Source organism: Podarcis bocagei (genome assembly GCF_964188305.1).
Source record: "Podarcis bocagei genome assembly, chromosome: W".
NCBI classification, from domain to species: Eukaryota; Metazoa; Chordata; class Lepidosauria; order Squamata; family Lacertidae; genus Podarcis; species Podarcis bocagei.
Window position 1 is genome coordinate 31,132,599 of NC_138131.1, and position 17,521 is coordinate 31,150,119.

The 17,521-nt window shown below is 45.1% G+C and overlaps 1 protein-coding gene across 1 annotated transcript in view; it reads left to right on the forward strand.

Annotated features, from left to right (window-relative positions):
• LOC308577899 (putative helicase senataxin) overlaps positions 1-17,521 on the forward strand; it is an 85,704-nt gene that overhangs the window by 56,593 nt on the left and 11,590 nt on the right. Inside the window, exons 3-6 of the mRNA XM_081178274.1 lie at positions 5,903-6,050; positions 6,919-7,020; positions 15,490-15,605; positions 16,802-16,873. Of these exons, the coding sequence (XP_081034400.1) occupies positions 5,903-6,050; positions 6,919-7,020; positions 15,490-15,605; positions 16,802-16,873 (438 nt within the window). The remainder of the gene's footprint in view (positions 1-5,902; positions 6,051-6,918; positions 7,021-15,489; positions 15,606-16,801; positions 16,874-17,521) is intronic.

Sequence of the window (17,521 nt, forward strand, 5' to 3'; positions counted from 1 at the left end):
CAAACTTTGCACGATTAAAGCAACTTCTTTTTGTAATCCTTTTCAAAGCGCTTCCCGCTTATTAGAGTCTTTGCTTTGATCTTTAAGCAGAATCGGAAGACGGACTTCCTGTTTTCGTCTCCCGTTTTCAGCCGAATTTAAAGATTTTAGTCCCAAAAAATTATTATAATCCTTACTCACGAGTGTGGAGTTTTAGAGCCTGATGTTCCAGGAAGAAAGGACAGCGCTCATCAGCAGCAGCCGCGCGGCTTCGCTTCCACAGAAAGAGCGATGAACTCACAGCACCGCTCCCCCTTCCACGTTCCGGAGCCCCTTACGGGGTTCCTTCACCGTTTCTGGGGTAGCTCCTGGTGCCCGCCGAGTCCCACGGTCACGGGCTCACTCTGCCCGTGGTTTTTCTTGATGGGTCGTTGCTGTGCTGCAGCGCACGACCCTTTTCCGCGGAGCCCCTCTTCAGAGACCGAAGAGGACCGCCATTGCTGTTTCGCGCCGCCTCCGGAAGTCCTATTATATACTGGTTTTAGACTGGTGCTGTTTTTTTATTTTAGATAGGGTTGAAATAATCTAATCTGGACCCCATTAAAGGTAAAAAGGTAAAGGACCCCTGGACAGTTAAGTCCAGTCAAAGGCGACTATGGGGTGGGGCGCTCATCTCGCTTCAGGCTGAGGGAGCCGGTGTTTGTTCACAGACAGCTTTCTGGGTCATGCGGCCAGCATGACTAACCACTTCTGGCGCAACGGGACACCGTGATAAGTGCCAGAGCACACGGAAACACAATTTACCTTCCTGCTGCAGTGTTATCTACTTATCTACTCACGCTGGTGCACTTTCAAACTGCTGGGTTGACAAGAACTTGGACAAAACAATGGGAGCTCAGAGGCTCAGTGGTTTAGACCACAGCGCAACCCACATCCCTTGGACCCCATTTGTTGGGATGTGAATAGATGCTAGGAAAGGACAATATCTAATAAATATATCCTCTGCTAGCATCTGTTCACATCCCAACACTTTCTTCTCTTTTAATTGGGCCTGTTCTTGTCCATTTTCTACTTGCAAGGAACCAATTCTTCCAGGACGCGGCACCTACTCTCTGGAATCCCCTGCCCACTGAAATTAAGCAGGTGCCTTCCTTGTACCATTTTAGACGTACTCAAAAAATTTCCATTTAGGCAAGCCTACCCAGCTGTACAATTTCATTATGTACATTTGTTCTTTTAAAAAAATGTTGATTTTTATCTCTTTCTTTTATTGCTTTATTATTTTACTATTTTTAAAGTCTGATTTTTTTGCTATTTTGTATGACGCTGGAAGATGAGCCCCTCAGGTCGGAAGGTGTCCAACATGCTACTGGGGAAGAGCGGAGGACAAGTACAAGTAGATCCAGAGCTGATGAAGTGGCTGGGCCAAAGCCGAAAGGACGCTCAGTTGCGGATATGCATGGAAGCGAAAGGAAAGTCCAATGCTGTAAAGAAAAATATTGCATAGGAACCTGGAATGTAAGAACCATGAACCTGGGTAAGTTGGATGTGGTCAAAAATGAGATGGCGAGAATAAATATTGACATCCTGGGCATCAGTGAGCTAAAATGGACGGGAATGGGCGAATTCAGTTCGGATGACTATCATATCTACTACTGTGGGCAAGAAACCCGTAAAAGAAATGGAGTGGCCCTCATAGTCAACAAAAGAGTGGCGAAAGCTGTACTGGGATGCAGTCTCAAAAATGATAGAATGATCTCGATACGAATCCAAGGCAGACCTTTTAACATCACAGTAATCCAAGTTTATGCACCAACTACTGGTGCTGAAGAAACTGAAATTGACCAATTCTATGAAGAATTACAAGACCTTATAGAAGTGACACCAAAGAAGGATGTTCTGCTCATTATAGGGGATTGGAATGCTAAAGTAGGGAATCAAGAGATAAAAGGAACAACTGGCAAGTTTGGCCTTGGAGTTCAAAATGAAGCAGGGCAAAGGCTAATAGAGTTCTGCCAAGAGAACAAGCTGGTCATCACAAACACGCTTTTCCAACAACACAAGAGACGACTCTACACATGGACATCCCCAGATGGGCAACATCGAAATCAGATTGATTATATTCTCTGCAGCCAAAGATGGAGAAGCTCTATACAGTCAGCAAAAACAAGACCTGGGGCTGACTGTGGCTCAGATCATCAGCTTCTTATAGCAAAATTCAAGCTTAAACTGAAGAAAGTAGGAAAAACCACTGGACAGGTAAGATACAATCTAAACCAAATCCCTTATGAATACACAGTGGAAGTGAGGAACAGGTTTAAGGATTTAGATTTGCTGGACAGAGTGCCTGAAGAACTATGGGTGGAGGCTCGCAACATTATACAGGAGGCAGCAACTAAAACCATCCCAATGAAAAAGAAATGCAAGAAAGCAAAGTGGCTGTCCAACGAGGCCTTACAAATAGCGGGGGAGAGAAGGCAAGCAAAATGCGAGGGAGATAATGAAAGATACAAGAAATTGAATGCAGATTTCCAAAGAATAACAAGGAGAGACAAGAAGGCCTTCTTAAACGAGCAATGCAAAGAAATAGAGGAAAGCAACAGAATGGGAAGAACCAGAGATCTGTTCAAGAAAATCGGAAATATGAAAGGAACATTTCGTACAAAGATTACCATAATAAAGGACAAAAGTGGTAAAGACCTAACTGAAGCAGAAGACATCAAGAAGAGGTGGCAAGAATACACAGAGGAATTATACCAGAAAGATATGGATGTCTCGTACACCCCAGGTAGTGTGGTTGCTGACCTTGAGCCAGACATCCTGGAGAGTGAAGTCAAATGGGCCTTAGAAAGCACTGCAAATAACAAGGCCAGTGGAAGTGATGGTATTCCAGCTGAACTGTTTAAAATTTTAAAAGATGATGCTGTCAAGGTGCTACACTCAATATGCCAGCAAGTTTGGAAAACTCAGCAGTGGCCAGAGGATTGGAGAAGATCAGTCTACATCCCAATCCCAAAGAAAGGCAGTGCCAAAGAATGCTCCAACTACCGCACAATTGCACTCATTTCACATGCTAGCAAGGTTATGCTTAAAATTCTACAAGGAAGGCTCAAGCAGTATGTGGACCGAGAACTCCCAGAAGTGCAAGCTGGATTTAGAAGAGGCAGAGGAACCAGAGACCAAATTGCAAACATGCGCTGGATTATGGAGAAAGCTAGAGAGTTCCAGAAAGATATCTACTTCTGCTTCATTGACTATGCAAAAGCCTTTGACTGTGTTGACCACAGCAAACTATGGCAAGTTCTTAAAGAAATGGGAGTGCCTGATCACCTCATCTGTCTCCTGAGAAATCTCTATGTGGGACAAGAAGCTACAGTTAGAACTGGATATGGAACAACTGATTGGTTCAAAATTGGAAAAGGAGTACGGCAAGGCTGTATATTGTCTCCATGCTTATTTAACTTATATGCAGAATTCATCATGCGAAAGGCTGGGCTGGATGAATCCCAAGCCGGAATTAAGATTGCCGGAAGAAATATCAACAACCTCAGATATGCAGATGACACAACCTTGATGGCAGAAAGTGAAGAGGAATTAAAGAACCTTTTAATGAGGGTGAAAGAGGAGAGCGCAAAATATGGTCTGAAGCTCAACATCAAAAAAACAAAGATCATGGCCACTGGGCCCATCACCTCCTGGCAAATAGAAGGGGAAGAAATGGAGGCAGTGAGAGATTTTACCTTCTTGGGCTCCATGATCAGTGCAGATGGTGACAGCAGTCACGAAATTAAAAGACGCCTGCTCCTTGGGAGAAAGGCGATGGCAAACCTAGACAACATCTTAAAAAGCAGAGACATCACCTTGCCAACAAAGGTCCGTATAGTAAAAGCCATGGTTTTCCCAGTAGTGATGTATGGAAGTGAGAGCTGGACCATAAAGAAGGTTGATCGCCGAAGAATTGATGCTTTTGAATTATGGTGCTGGAGGAGACTCTTGAGAGTCCCATGGACTGCAAGAAGATCAAACCTCTCCATTCTGAAGGAAATCAGCCCTGAGCGCTCACTGGAAAGACAGATCGTGAAGCTGAGGCTCCAATACTTTGGCCACCTCATGAGAAGAGAAGACTCCCTGGAAAAGACCCTGATGTTGGGAAAGATGGAGGGCACAAGGAGAAGGGGACGACAGAGAATGAGATGGTTGGATGGTGTTCTTGAAGCTACCAGCATGAGTTTGATCAAACTGCGGGAGGCAGTGGAGGACAGAAGTGCCTGGCGTGCTCTGGTCCATGGGGTCACGAAGAGTCGGACACGACTAAACGACTAAACAACAACAACAACAACATGAATGTTTTATTTCGCTCTATGTATATATTTTTAATTAAGCAGTATATAAAACATGTTAAATAAAAAAAAACAGAAAATATGTGGCACTGTTTTTCTTTGGACAGAAATGCAGTGGTAGCTCGGGTTACATACGCTTCAGGTTGCATACGCTTCAGGTTACAGACTCCGCTAACCCAGAAATAGTGCTTCAGGTTAAGAACTTTGCTTCAGGATAAGAACAGAAATTGTGCTCCGGCAGCGCAACGGCAGCAGGAGGCCCCATTAGCTAAAGTGGTGCTTCAGGTTAAGAACAGTTTCAGGTTAAGAAAGGACCTCCGGAACAAATTAAGTACGTAACCAGAGGTAGCACTGTAAAATGCTGGAGAATACTAAGCCTTCTAAATTGCTATGTATTGGGTCACACAAGGACACAAAAGATGCAAGAGGAGGGGGGAAAGTGACGACTCTAAATGGTTAAGGACTCCTTTTTTGTGTCATTTTCCTTTAAAAATAAATTCCAGAGTGCACATCTGGGGTGTATCTATAGGAGGCAGTGATGTTAAAAGAGGATTGGGTAAATTCATGGAAGGGCAATCAATGGCTTCTTGCCATGATGGCTAGGCTATGCTCTGTTTCCATTGTCAGAGGCAGTAATCCTTCTGAATACTAGTTTCTTGAAACCACAGGAGGAGAAGGTGCTTGTATGCTCATGTTTTGCTCTCTGGTTTCCCACAGGCATCTGGGTGGCCCCCATGGGAACAGGATGCTGGACTAGATGGGTCATTGGAGTAGTCCAGCAGGCTCTTTTTAGTCCTACTTGGAATAGACCCTTTGAAATTACTGTGCATGAGTAACATAGGCCCCATAATTTTAATGTGTGCACTTTGAATAAAACTTAGTTGGTGTTATGTACTGAGTTGAATAGGATCCAAAATGCAGCAGTCTGATTGGCCCGCAGGAGCCACCCAATCCAGCTCCAGGTGGAAGTGAATCCGCAACTTGATTGGCCTACAGGAGAATCCCGGAATTAGCCAATCACGTGCGACCCATTGTTTAAATAATGTATATAAAGCAGACAGTTTGGGGGAACTTCCATTCCTCCTCACCACTATGAGCTGAATAAAGAGCATGAAATCCACACTCGACTCCGAGTATATTTCAGTTGGATATGACCCTTGGGCTTTAAAAAGGGACTTTGATCTGAAAAGGTGGAAGACGACTGCCCTGCATTATTGCACTTAACTTTTTCTCAGTCTTCTTTATGCCCAGAGTGCAGAACTAGAACTAATGGCTAAATATTAGAGGGTACTTCACAGGGGCAGGAGCTTTTCAAAAGTGCACAGGACTGCCTCTGGAGGTGGGCAGGCTTTCCATTACAGTGGGTCTTTTACCCAGCTATTTTTTCAGGGATGTTGTGGTTGCATCCTGCATTTTAGACCCTTTGTCCGGCAGGGGATTGGACTAGATGACCTCTGAAAGACCCAACTTCAATTACCGTATGCACTCCTAGTCTGGGCATGACTATATGGTTGATTTGTTTCAATGGGTATATTCTAGGTATATTTTATAACCCTATGACTTTTTTTTCTTTAAATCTCCAGAGATCTGGGAAAGAGAATCCTGTAGAAAGCAAGATCCAGAGGAACCGTGTGCTGGTCTGTGCTCCGTCCAACGCTGCTCTAGATCACCTCATGAAAATAATGATTGTTGAGTTCAAGGAAAAATGTCAGGACAAGGAAAAGCCTTTGGGTATGATGAGTTCTTGGCCAGTTCTCATCTGTGGAATTCATAGCTGGAGGGAGCAATTGGCTTGGTCATAACTGAAGAATAAGGCATTATTCCGTGTTTAAGTCACTTAGACCCTCCCCCACCTGCCAGTATAGGTAGTGGGTGCTTTGCTTTTCCTAAGGCATTTGTCCTTGCAGAGAATCCATCTGAAATCCTTTGGGACAGGGTTGGATCTTGGTGGTGGACCATGTGTTTGGAATGCTGAAGGCCCCCAATCTAATCTCCCTGATGCCCTCTGTTTATCCTGTAGACTCCAAGCAAAGCCTTTCTTGTACATCCTTACACTTTTTAAAGGTTCTTTGGGATCCTTTTAGTGCTGCACTTACCTACTAAAAGCTTTGCTGCACTTATTTTTACTGGTTTTAGTGTTGTATTTTTATTTTGTTGTTTTGTCTTGTTTTCTGTAAGCTGCCCTAAGGGTGTCTGCAGCAAAAGAACCTTGACGAGGAACGAGTTTCAAAGTTAACTGTGCTCTGTGTGAATAAGTAATTTAGTTCCAGTGTTATGAGACAGAGGGAGAAACTTTTCTGTAGCCACTCTCTCCATGCCTTGCATAATTCTATAAACATCTGGCTTGTTGCCTCTTGCCTTTTCTCTAAACCAAAAAGTCCCAAATGTTACAACCTTTCCTTGTAGGGGAGTTGCTGTATCCCCTTGGTCATTTTGGTTGCCATTTTTTGAACTTTTTCTAACTCTTATTGAGGATGTGCAAGATACAGATTTCAGGATTTGCTAAGCAGATCAAAAGTATTTATTTGCCAAATGTCTTTCTAGTTTAAAAAAGCTAGCTGTACTTCAGGAGGGCTCTAAGTGTCTGTTTCACACCCAGGAAACTGTGGTGACATCAACCTGGTGAGGCTGGGGGAAGAAAAATTGATCAGCAAGGACGTACAGAAATTCAGTCTGGATGCCCAGGCCAATCGCAGAATGAGTGAGTAGTTTGTAAAGGGTTCCTCCCTCACACCATTTGCTGTCTCTTAATTAGTCTGCTTAACAGTGGGGTTCAAAAGTTGGTTCTTCATAGCCCCCAGTCTCTGTTCTATCTGGGACAGACCTTTCCCAGATTGTGAGCAGGGATGAAATCCTGTAACGCCATCCTATCCCTCCCATCCTATCCTGGTCTGCAGCCAAAGATGTTTATTTTATCAAATATATACTCTGGCTTTTACTCTGGCTTTATCTAAGCATAATTAAACAGTAAAGCATTACACACAAAACAAAAAATATAACTGAAATCACTTCAGCTATAAAGTCTTCTTAAAAGTCATTCCCAGCAGTTTTAAATCAGTTTCGTAATTGGGGTATAACAGGAACCTCTGGGTTGTAATGTTAGTAGACCCATTGAAATCAATGGAGCTGACTGGCACTGGATATTGTTATAAAGGTTGGGTGTCACCCCCCACTCTGCTAAGCAGTAACAAAATTCTAGGCGGTGTTCCAGGTGCTCACCCAGGATCTGTGTTCCTTTGAGAATCAAGGTGCGGCAGAGGCTTGTGTAGCTTTAAGAAATATGATTTATTCACATATTTACACCTGAGTTTAGATAAAGGGAGTCCAGATCTTACAGCATGGTCATCTCAAGAAGGGCTTGTTCCCTGTTCTCCCAGCCTGCCTGCTCAAGATGGAACTTTCACTCTCTGCCTCCCTTTCTTCTTCCCAGCACACCTTGCTAAAGGCACTCTTTTCATGTCACCTCAAATACAGTCACCCAGGGAAGCCTTCTAAATCCCTGGTTACTGTTCACACCTCAGGACAGTGGGGAAGGATAGCTCTCTTGCATTACCAATGGCCCTTAATGGCCCTGTATTGTTTCTTAATGGCCATAACTTGGCTAGGTCATTTTGCATAGGCTAGCCCAGGAATTCCTCTGCAGCTTGTATATTCCTTACCATTTATTAATTAAACCTTACCATTTATTAATTTCTAGGGATCCCCCCCCACCATATAACAATATAACAGTATAAACCCACAGTTTAATGAATGTCAGAAGCATTGAATTTCAGTGTGAGAATGGTAAGCAACCAAAGTTCCATTTTGAAAGTGGGAAATTGAAGCAACTAAATGCACAAATTGTCATCTCATCTGTCCTCCCAGTTGAACGGTGTGGCCCAGGGAGAGAGGGAAAAATAGTGGAAGTGAACAGCTGGCTTCGCAAATGGTGTAAACAGGAACGGTTTGGATTCTTAGATCACGGACTGCAGTTTCTTGAAGATGGACGTCTGACAAGCGATGGGCTGCACCTCACAACGGTTGGGAGAAATGTTTTTTGCCAAAAATCTCAGAAACCTCATCAGGAGGGCTTTAAACTGACTAATGTGGGGGAGGGAGACAGTGCTCCTGAAGGTAGGAGTCTATCAATTGATGAAGATGATCATCCAAATGTCATAGACCAAATGGAGCAAACAGCACACAGACCTAGTGGTGGGAGGAAAAAATCCTTAAATAAGAGACACGGGGGAATGATTAATGGACTTCAATGTCTGTACACTAATGCGCAAAGCATGGGAAATAAACAAGATGAGCTTGAGCTCTTGGTACAGCAAACTAAATATGACATAATAGGCATCACTGAAACCTGGTGGGATAAGTCCCACGATTGGAATGTAATAATGGAGGGATACAATCTATTTCAGAGAAACAGACCAGACAAGAAAGGAGGAGGAGTGGCATTATATGTCAGGGATGTGTATACCTGTGAAGAGATCCAAGATTTAGAACCTCAAAGCCAAAGTGAGAGCATTTGGGTCAAAATTAAGGGAGAGAAGAATAACAGAGATCTCATTGTGGGAGTTTACTATAGATCCCCAAGCCAAACGGAGGAAATAGATGATGCCTTCCTGGAACAGATGGCCAAGCGTGCAAAAGGAAGGGAGATAGTAGTAATGGGGGACTTCAATTACCCGGATATTTGTTGGATGTCAAACTCAGCCAAGAGCATAAGGTCAAACAGATTCCTCACTGGCCTTGCAGACAACTTCATTGTCCAGAAAGTGGGAGAAGCAACAAGAGGAACAGCCATTTTAGATCTGGTCCTAACCAATGCTGATGACCTGGTTAGTGGGGTAGAAGTGGAAGGATCATTAGGCGCGAGTGATCATGCTCTTCTGAAGTTTACTATACAGCGGAAAGGAGCAGCCAAGCATACTAGGACTCAATTTCTTGACTTTAAGAAAGCCGACTTCATAAAACTTAGGGAAGTGCTGGGTGAGATCCCATGGAAAGTAATACTAAAAGGAAAGGGAGTTCATGATGGCTATGAGTTTGTTAAGAGGGAGATAGTAAAAGCACAACGTCAGGCAATACCAATGAGACGGAAACATGGAAGGTGCTTAAAGAAGCCAGGGTGGCTATCTAAAGAACTTTTAGCTGAGTTAAGATTTAAAAAGGATGTGTACAAAAAATGGAAAAGGGGGGAAACCACCAAAGAGGAATTCAAACAAATAGCCAGCACGTGTAGACACAAAGTCAGAAAAGCTAAAGCACAGAATGAACTCAGGCTTGCTAGAGAGGTTAAAAGCAACAAAAAAGGCTTTTATGGGTATGTTTGTAGCAAAAGGAAGAACAAAGAAACAGTGGGGTCACTCAGAGGAGAAGATGGTGAAATGCAAACAGGGGACACAGAAAGGGCTGAACTCCTCAATGCCTTCTTTGCCTCAGTCTTCTCCGATAAAGAAAACAATGCCCGACCTGAAGAATTTGGAGGAAATGATTCAGCAAAGGAAACACAGCCCAGAATAACTAAGGAGATAGTACAAGAATACTTGGCTAGTTTAGATGTATTCAAGTCTCCAGGGCCAGATGAACTGCATCCAAGAGTATTAAAAGAACTGGCAGATGTGATCTCAGAACCACTGGCAGTCATCTTTGAGAATTCCTGGAGAACAGGCGAAGTCCCGGCAGACTGGAGGAGGGCAAATGTTGTCCCTATTTTCAAAAAGGGGAAAAGAGAGGACCCAAATAATTACCGCCCAGTCAGTCTGACATCAATACCAGGGAAGATTCTGGAGCAGATCATTAAGCAAACAGTCTGTGAGCACCTAGAAAGGAATGCTGTGATCACCAATAGTCAGCATGGATTTCTGAAAAATAAGTCATGTCAGACTAACCTGATCTCGTTTTTTGACAGAATTACAAGCCTGGTAGATGAAGGGAACGCAGTGGATGTAGCCTACCTTGATTTCAGCAAGGGATTCGACAAGGTGCCCCATGATATTCTTGGAAAGAAGCTGGTAAAATGTGGTCTTGACTATGCTACCACTCAGTGGATTTGTAACTGGCTGACTGACCGAACCCAAAGGGTGCTCATCAATGGTTCCTCTTCATCCTGGAGAAGAGTGACTAGTGGGGTGCCACAGGGTTCTGTCTTGGGCCCGGTCTTATTCAACATCTTTATCAACGACTTGGATGATGGACTCAAGGGCATCCTGATCAAATTTGCAGATGACACCAAACTGGGAGGGGTGGCTAACACCCCAGAGGACAGGATCACACTTCAAAACGACCTTGACAGATTAGAGAACTGGGAAAAACAAACAAGATGAACTTTAACAGGGAGAAATGTAAAGTATTGCACTTGGGCAAAAAAAATGAGAGGCACAAATACAAGATGGGTGACACCTGGCTTGAGAGCAGTACACGTGAAAAGGATCTAGGAGTCTTGGTTGACCACAGACTTGACATGAGCCAACAGTGTGACGCGGCAGCTAAAAAAGCCAATGCAATTCTGGGCTGCATCAATAGGAGTATAGCATCTAGATCAAGGGAAGTAATAGTGCCACTGTATTCTGCTCTGGTCAGACCTCACCTGGAGTACTGTGTCCAGTTCTGGGCACCACAATTCAAGAAGGACACTGACAAACTGGAACGTGTCCAGAGGAGGGCAACCAAAATGGTCAAAGGCCTGGAAACGATGCCTTATGAGGAAGGGCTAAGGGAGCTGGGCATGTTTAGCCTGGAGAAGAGGAGGTTAAGGGGTGATATGATAGCCATGTTCAAATATATAAAAGGATGTCACATAGAGGAGGGAGAAAGGTTGTTTTCTGCTGCTCCAGAGAAGCGGACACGGAGCAATGGATCCAAACTACAAGAAAGAAGATTCCACCTAAACATTAGGAAGAACTTCCTGACAGTAAGAGCTGTTTGACAGTGGAATTTGCTGCCAAGGAGTGTGGTGGAGTCTCCTACTTTGGAGGTCTTTAAGCAGAGGCTTGACAACCATATGTCAGGAGTGCTCTGGTGGTGTTTCCTGCTTGGCAGGAGGTTGGACTCGATGGCCCTTGTGGTCTCTTCCAACTCTATGATTCTATGATTCTATGATTCTATATAAAATTCTAAGTTAAAAGCATTTTAAAAGGAAGTCTTCTTTCTGCACATAACTGTTAGTCTCTTTCTGCACAAAACTGCTCCATTTTGTGGAAGCCTTGCTCCTCTTTTCTCTTGCTTTCTGAGAAGTCTTGCTTGTAGGCTTTTCCCTGCTTTTGCACACACTGTACGAACCTGCTCTTCACGCCTAGCTGACCACAACTACAGAACCTGATTGTTACATTGTTACATGCTATGATCAATCATTAGTAACAGACATCCTAAGCTCATGGAAAACAAACTGTACCTGCTCTCCATGCCTAGCTGACCACATCTACAGAACCTGATTGTTATATTGTTTGTGCCATATTAATCTCTAGTTACAATTCAATTAGGAGGCTTCATGCCTGTCTAGTTCTAGCTCCGATTCCCAGCCTTTACTCCATCAATGATAAATGATCACATGTAATCCCCACCTCTCATATGTAATTCCCGCCTTAGTACTTATGTTAACCAATCACAAGTTTCTGTGTGTATGTATCAACCAATCAGCCACAGGCCCACCTGTTAGCAATGCTTGTAATATTCAATAAAAGAGGCTCTCAACGTCCGCCCAGAGAGACGCCTCATGTTACACCTGCCTCTCGTCTCCTGTGATTTTTCATTCCTACATCTGGTGACCCCGACGTGCCAGATCCCTTGTGCAGCCGAGCAGCCAGCCCGCCCTCATACTTCACTTCGACTGGAGAAGTCTTAGCGCGCTATTTCGTGAGTATGGGAGGGGAATTGAGCAAGCTTCAAAAATTGCATGCTAGGGAATTACTGCAGCTGGTTAGGCAAAGAGTGGTGGGTGTACATATTTCTTTAAAAGAGATTGAACAATTGCTAGGTGAGATCGCATTCCAATGTCCCTGGTACCCTGAGGCAGGCTCCTTGGGGGTAGAGGCTTGGCAAAAGTTTGGAAAAACTTTTTTTGCAGAACCCAGGGCTCCTATTCATTGTCTGCTAACTTGGCAGAAATGTGCAGATGCCGTGGCAAAATTAGGACCTCAGGCGTCCCAGGCGTCTCCCTCGGCCCCTGCATTTCTGTCTGTTGGAGACAACCCCCCTCCTTATCCTAAGCTTCTGCCTCCCTCACAACCCTGCCTGTCCCCCCCTCTTGCCTGTGTCTGCATCTCCAGGACCTGTGCCTAAGCCCACATCCACCCCCAACACCCCCCTTCCCTCCCTCCTGTGTTTCCTTTGCCTGCATCCGCTTCTTCAGAAGCTGTGTCTCAGCCAACATCCACTCCCCCCTCTTTCTCCCCCCCCACTTTCTTCCCTCCCTCCTTCCACCCCTCCCTTGCCTGCTTCAGCTCCTGCCTGTTTCACGGGAGCTGTCCGTGTTGCACTTTCTCAAGCTAGGCAGAAAGGTCTCCTATCCTTAGAGGAAGAGTCTGAGTGGGCTGGGGTGTTGCCATCTGCTTTCCCTATTTCTTATGCAAACCCAGGCACAGCACAACAACAGGTGCTATATGAAACCCTTTCTTATTCTGTAATGCGAGAATTAAGGGCCATTGTTGATTCTGGTTTAAAATCCTCCTATGTAACAGGAATGCGTGCTGATATGATTAAAGCCTGTGCAGATGTTGTAAGCCAGAGTCATGCGATGTCCTTGCTTGCTGGCGCGATCCAAGCTTCCAATAGGCCCACAGGTAATTGCTCTAGCTGCAAGTGCCCTGGCCATTTTGCTAAACAATGCAGAGCCCCTGACGGGGGGGGGGGGAGCTAGCAAGGATGGCGCTGCCAACAAGGCTAGACCTTCCAAAAAATGCCCGAAATGTGGAATTGACTAATGATTGTGATGCTTTTGTCTCCTTTTTCAGTAGGTCTGAATATATCTCTTTAGTTGTTTCTCTCTTAGGAGTCCCTGGATTGGCTGTACGGAATCGTGTGAACATTAATTCTTCAGCTTATTCTGCAGAAAAAGCCCTGAATTTTACTTCAGAAGCTCTTCACCCTTTGAATAAAGAACAGAGTGGACTACATAATGGACTTTTACAAAATTGTGCTATTGATTATCTATTGATGATTCATCATTATGGATGTGAACAAGTTGACAACATGTGTTGTTTTAATATTACTGATAATTCCAAAGCCATCCAAAAGCAGGTCTCTCATTTGCAAAACCTTACACACCACATTAAACAAGACGTTGGTTTTTCTGGCCTCTGGGATTCTTTCACCCAGTGGCTTACTGCTTGGCTACCTAATCTTACTTGGCTTCGTAATCTCTTTCAATATGCCCTTGTCATTATATGCATCTTAATTTTGTTATGTTGCTTCCTTCAATGCATTCCTGGCCTCATAAGTCTTTTCTCCCGGCTTCTCTCTCCCCCTCAACCACCTAATAAACTCCTTGCCGCCTACTTTGCGAAATGGCAACACCAACAGTAAACCTATGGTGAGATGTGGACGGATTTATTTTGGGCATGCACTGGCACACCATGTATCCCGAAATATTCTTGTCCCATCGATCCTGGACGGATTTATTTTGGGCATGCGTTGGCAAACCACGTATCCCGAAATATTTTTGTCCCATCGACCCTGGCGAACTTATTTTGGGCATTTGTTGGCACACCACTAATCCTGAAATATTTTTGCCTTATTTACCCAGAATGCCTCGCAAACAAGAAAAGAAAGGGGGAGATAAAGGGAAGTCTTCTTTCTGCACATAACTGTTAGTCTCTTTCTGCACAAAACTGCTCCATTTTGGGGAAGCCTTGCTCCTCTTTTCTCTTGCTTTCTGAGAAGTCTTGCTTGTAGGCTTTCCCCTGCTTTTGCACACACTGTACGAACCTGCTCTTCACGCCTAGCTGACCACAACTACAGAACCTGATTGTTACATTGTTACATGCTGTCAGAGCTGCTCCCCGATCCTAGCTCACAGAGGATCACGCTAGCCAGCGATCATTAAGTAAAAGTCTTTATTGAGTTACAGTTTCCATTCTCAAGCTGCTGCGTGCAACTCTACGTCTTATGGTTAGATCGGCGAAGCTCCGTCTGAGTCTCCGCCCCTTGTGCACCAACTTAATATCCTAGCCCTGCTCCACCTTTTCCGCCTGACTGTTCTCCTCTGGGTCCCTCTGCCCCCCGGGGTCTCTTCCCTCCGGGATTCCTCTGACGCCGACCCCCCGGACCCTCCTGTCTCCTTGCGCCGGGCTTTAGGACCTGGCTCCCTCTCCGGGCTGCCTACTGCGTCACTTTCCTGTGCATTTGAACTTGGCGCGCGCGCCCAACCTTCCACTTTCCGTCTGACCGTTTCTTCGCTCCCCGATGGAGGTGTGGCCACTCCTGACTCGTGCCCTCCCTCCTGTTGTGAGCTGCCAGCGCTTGATCCCTGGCGCCCTTCCTCTTCCCTGCTCTCTGGCGGTGACGCTGGTCCCGATTTCCAACTGCTCCCCTCTGAGTCCCCTCTGGCTCTATCTTCCTGGGGTGTCCCCCTAGGCTCCCCCCTTGCCCTGGCCACTGGTGCTCCTTTCTGTGAATCTTCTGATTCACTGGAAAGACTCGGAGATCTCGGGTCGTCGTCATCACTCATCTTTTCTTCTGCCTCCTCCCCCTCGCTCTCTGTTTCCTCCCTTGCCCTTGCCTCTGCTCCTGAACCCCTGACACATGCTATGATCAATCATTAGTAACAGACATCCTAAGCTCATGGAAAACAAACTGTACCTGCTCTCCATGCCTAGCTGACCACATCTACAGAACCTGATTGTTATATTGTTTGTGCCATATTAATCTCTAGTTACAATTCAATTAGGAGGCTTCATGCCTGTCTAGTTCTAGCGCCGATTCCCAGCCTTTACTCCATCAATGATAAATGATCACATGTAATCCCCACCTCTCATATGTAATTCCCGCCTTAGTACTTATGTTAACCAATCACAAGTTTCTGTGTGTATGTATCAACCAATCAGCCACAGGCCCACCTGTTAGCAATGCTTGTAATATTCAATAAAAGAGGCTCTCAACGTCCGCCCAGAGAGACGCCTCATGTTACACCTGCCTCTCTCGTCTCCCGTGATTTTTCATTCCTACAGCATTTGGTTGGATTCCTTAGGTCGAGCAGCCCTTGGGAAAGATCAAGACATCCACAAGCAGAAGAAAGAGATAGATCAACGACTGGATGCTCTTTCTTGCCAATGTGCTATAGACGAAAGTCAAAGCAAAGAGAAGGTACTTTTTACAGTGGTGCCTCGCAAGACGAAATTAATCCGTTCCGCGAGTCTCTTCGTCTTGCGGTTTTTTCGTCTTGCGAAGCACGGCTATTAGCGGCTTAATGGCTATTAACGGCTTAGCGGCTTAGCGGCTATTAGCGGCTTAGCGGCTTTAAGAAAAAGGAAACAAACTCGCAAGCCCATAGGGAAATTCGTCTTGCGGAACGACTCAAAAAACGGAAAACTCTTTCGTCTTGCACGTTTTTCGTCTTGCGAGGCATTCGTCTTGCGAGGTACCACTGTAGTTGCCATGGGTAATTTGACCAGGATTATTATATCCTACTCAGTCTGTCCGGTAGGCTGTGGTCTGAAACTGTAGTTCAGACATGCTCTTCAGTTAAAAGTGTAAAGGCTTGGAGGCACAGTGGATGGGCTGAAACCTGATGTGGGGTAGTGGGGAGACACATGTTTTACTTGCTCAAATGCTCAGTCTTCAGTTAAAGTGGGGATCAAGTAGCAGGGAGGCTGTTCAGAACTTTTTTTCTTTCTTTCCGTAAGCAGCCCTATATTGAGTTAGAAAATAGATCCATCTAGCTCAGGCTTCCTCAAGCTCGGCCCTCCAGATGTTTTGAGACTACAATTCCCATCATCCCTGACCACTGGTTCTGCTAGCTAGGGCTCATGGGAGTTGTAGGCCAAAAACATCGGGAGTTCTGAGGTTCAGGAAGCCTGATCTAGCTCATTATTGTCAACATTGACAGGCAGCAACTCTCCAGGGTTTCAGGCAGCCCTACCTAGAGATACCATTGGGGATTGAATCTGGGACCTTTTGCATCCAAAGTAGATCATAGAATCATAGAATCATAGAGTTGGAAGAGACCACAAGGGCCATCGAGTCCAACCCCCTGCCAAGCAGGAAACACCATCAGAGCACTCCTGACATATGGTTGTCAAGCCTCTGCTTAAAGACCTCCAAAGAAGGAGACTCCACCACACTCCTTGGCAGCAAATTCCACTGTCGAACAGCTCTTACTGTCAGGAAGTTCTTCCTAATGTTTAGGTGTAATCTTCTTTCTTGTAGTTTGGATCCATTGCTCCGTGTCCGCTTCTCTGGAGCAGCAGATGCTCTACCACTGAGCTATGCCCTTCCCCATGATTGGTTGAGTATTCATGTCAAAAACGAGTAAATTCCCACCCACCTCATCTTTCTTTCAGAAACAACAGTTAGAGCAGGAAACTCGGAGGCTTGCAGAAGAGAGCAAGAGGCTCACTGTTCAACTGAAGGAGGTATGAGTTTCATCACTAAGATACTCTTAAAAACAACCTTGGTGAACTGCTTCATCTCATCATGCAAAAAAGTGCTTGTGTCTTGGATTAGCTCCAGCTAGGAAATCAGAATATCTCTCCTGTTAGTACAGATCACTGATTGTGCTGCTACTCTGTTGCACATCAGCCACGTGCCATTATCTCAGCCAAATCATAGACTAGGGTTGCCATAGGTCCGAGAAATCCTGGACATGTCATCTTTTGTTGGGCCAACATGCCCCCCGGGGGGATTTTTACATTTTAAAGGAAGTGTCTGGGTTGGGGGGGGCTGGTTTGTTTGTTTGTGTTTGGCTTGGGCATGGGAGGCTTGAGCGCTGGTGGCTCAGGCTACTCTGCACGCTGCGGCTGCTGCCAGCCCAAGCCAGGGAAAGAGGCAACCCTATCCTAGACACTTAAGAATTTTTGCGGGGCTCAGAGATCATCGAATCTAACATCCTGCTTTATGTTCAGCTATTCAGGTTCCTGTCTATGCCTTGAAAAGCACATAGAGCCAAAAGAGGAAGTTAGAAGTGTGGCACTTTCTCCCACTTCCTCTTTCAGCCCTATGGACTGTATACAATTAATTTTTACCCACTTAGATTAATGAGCCTAATGGGCTCGTCATGTTCA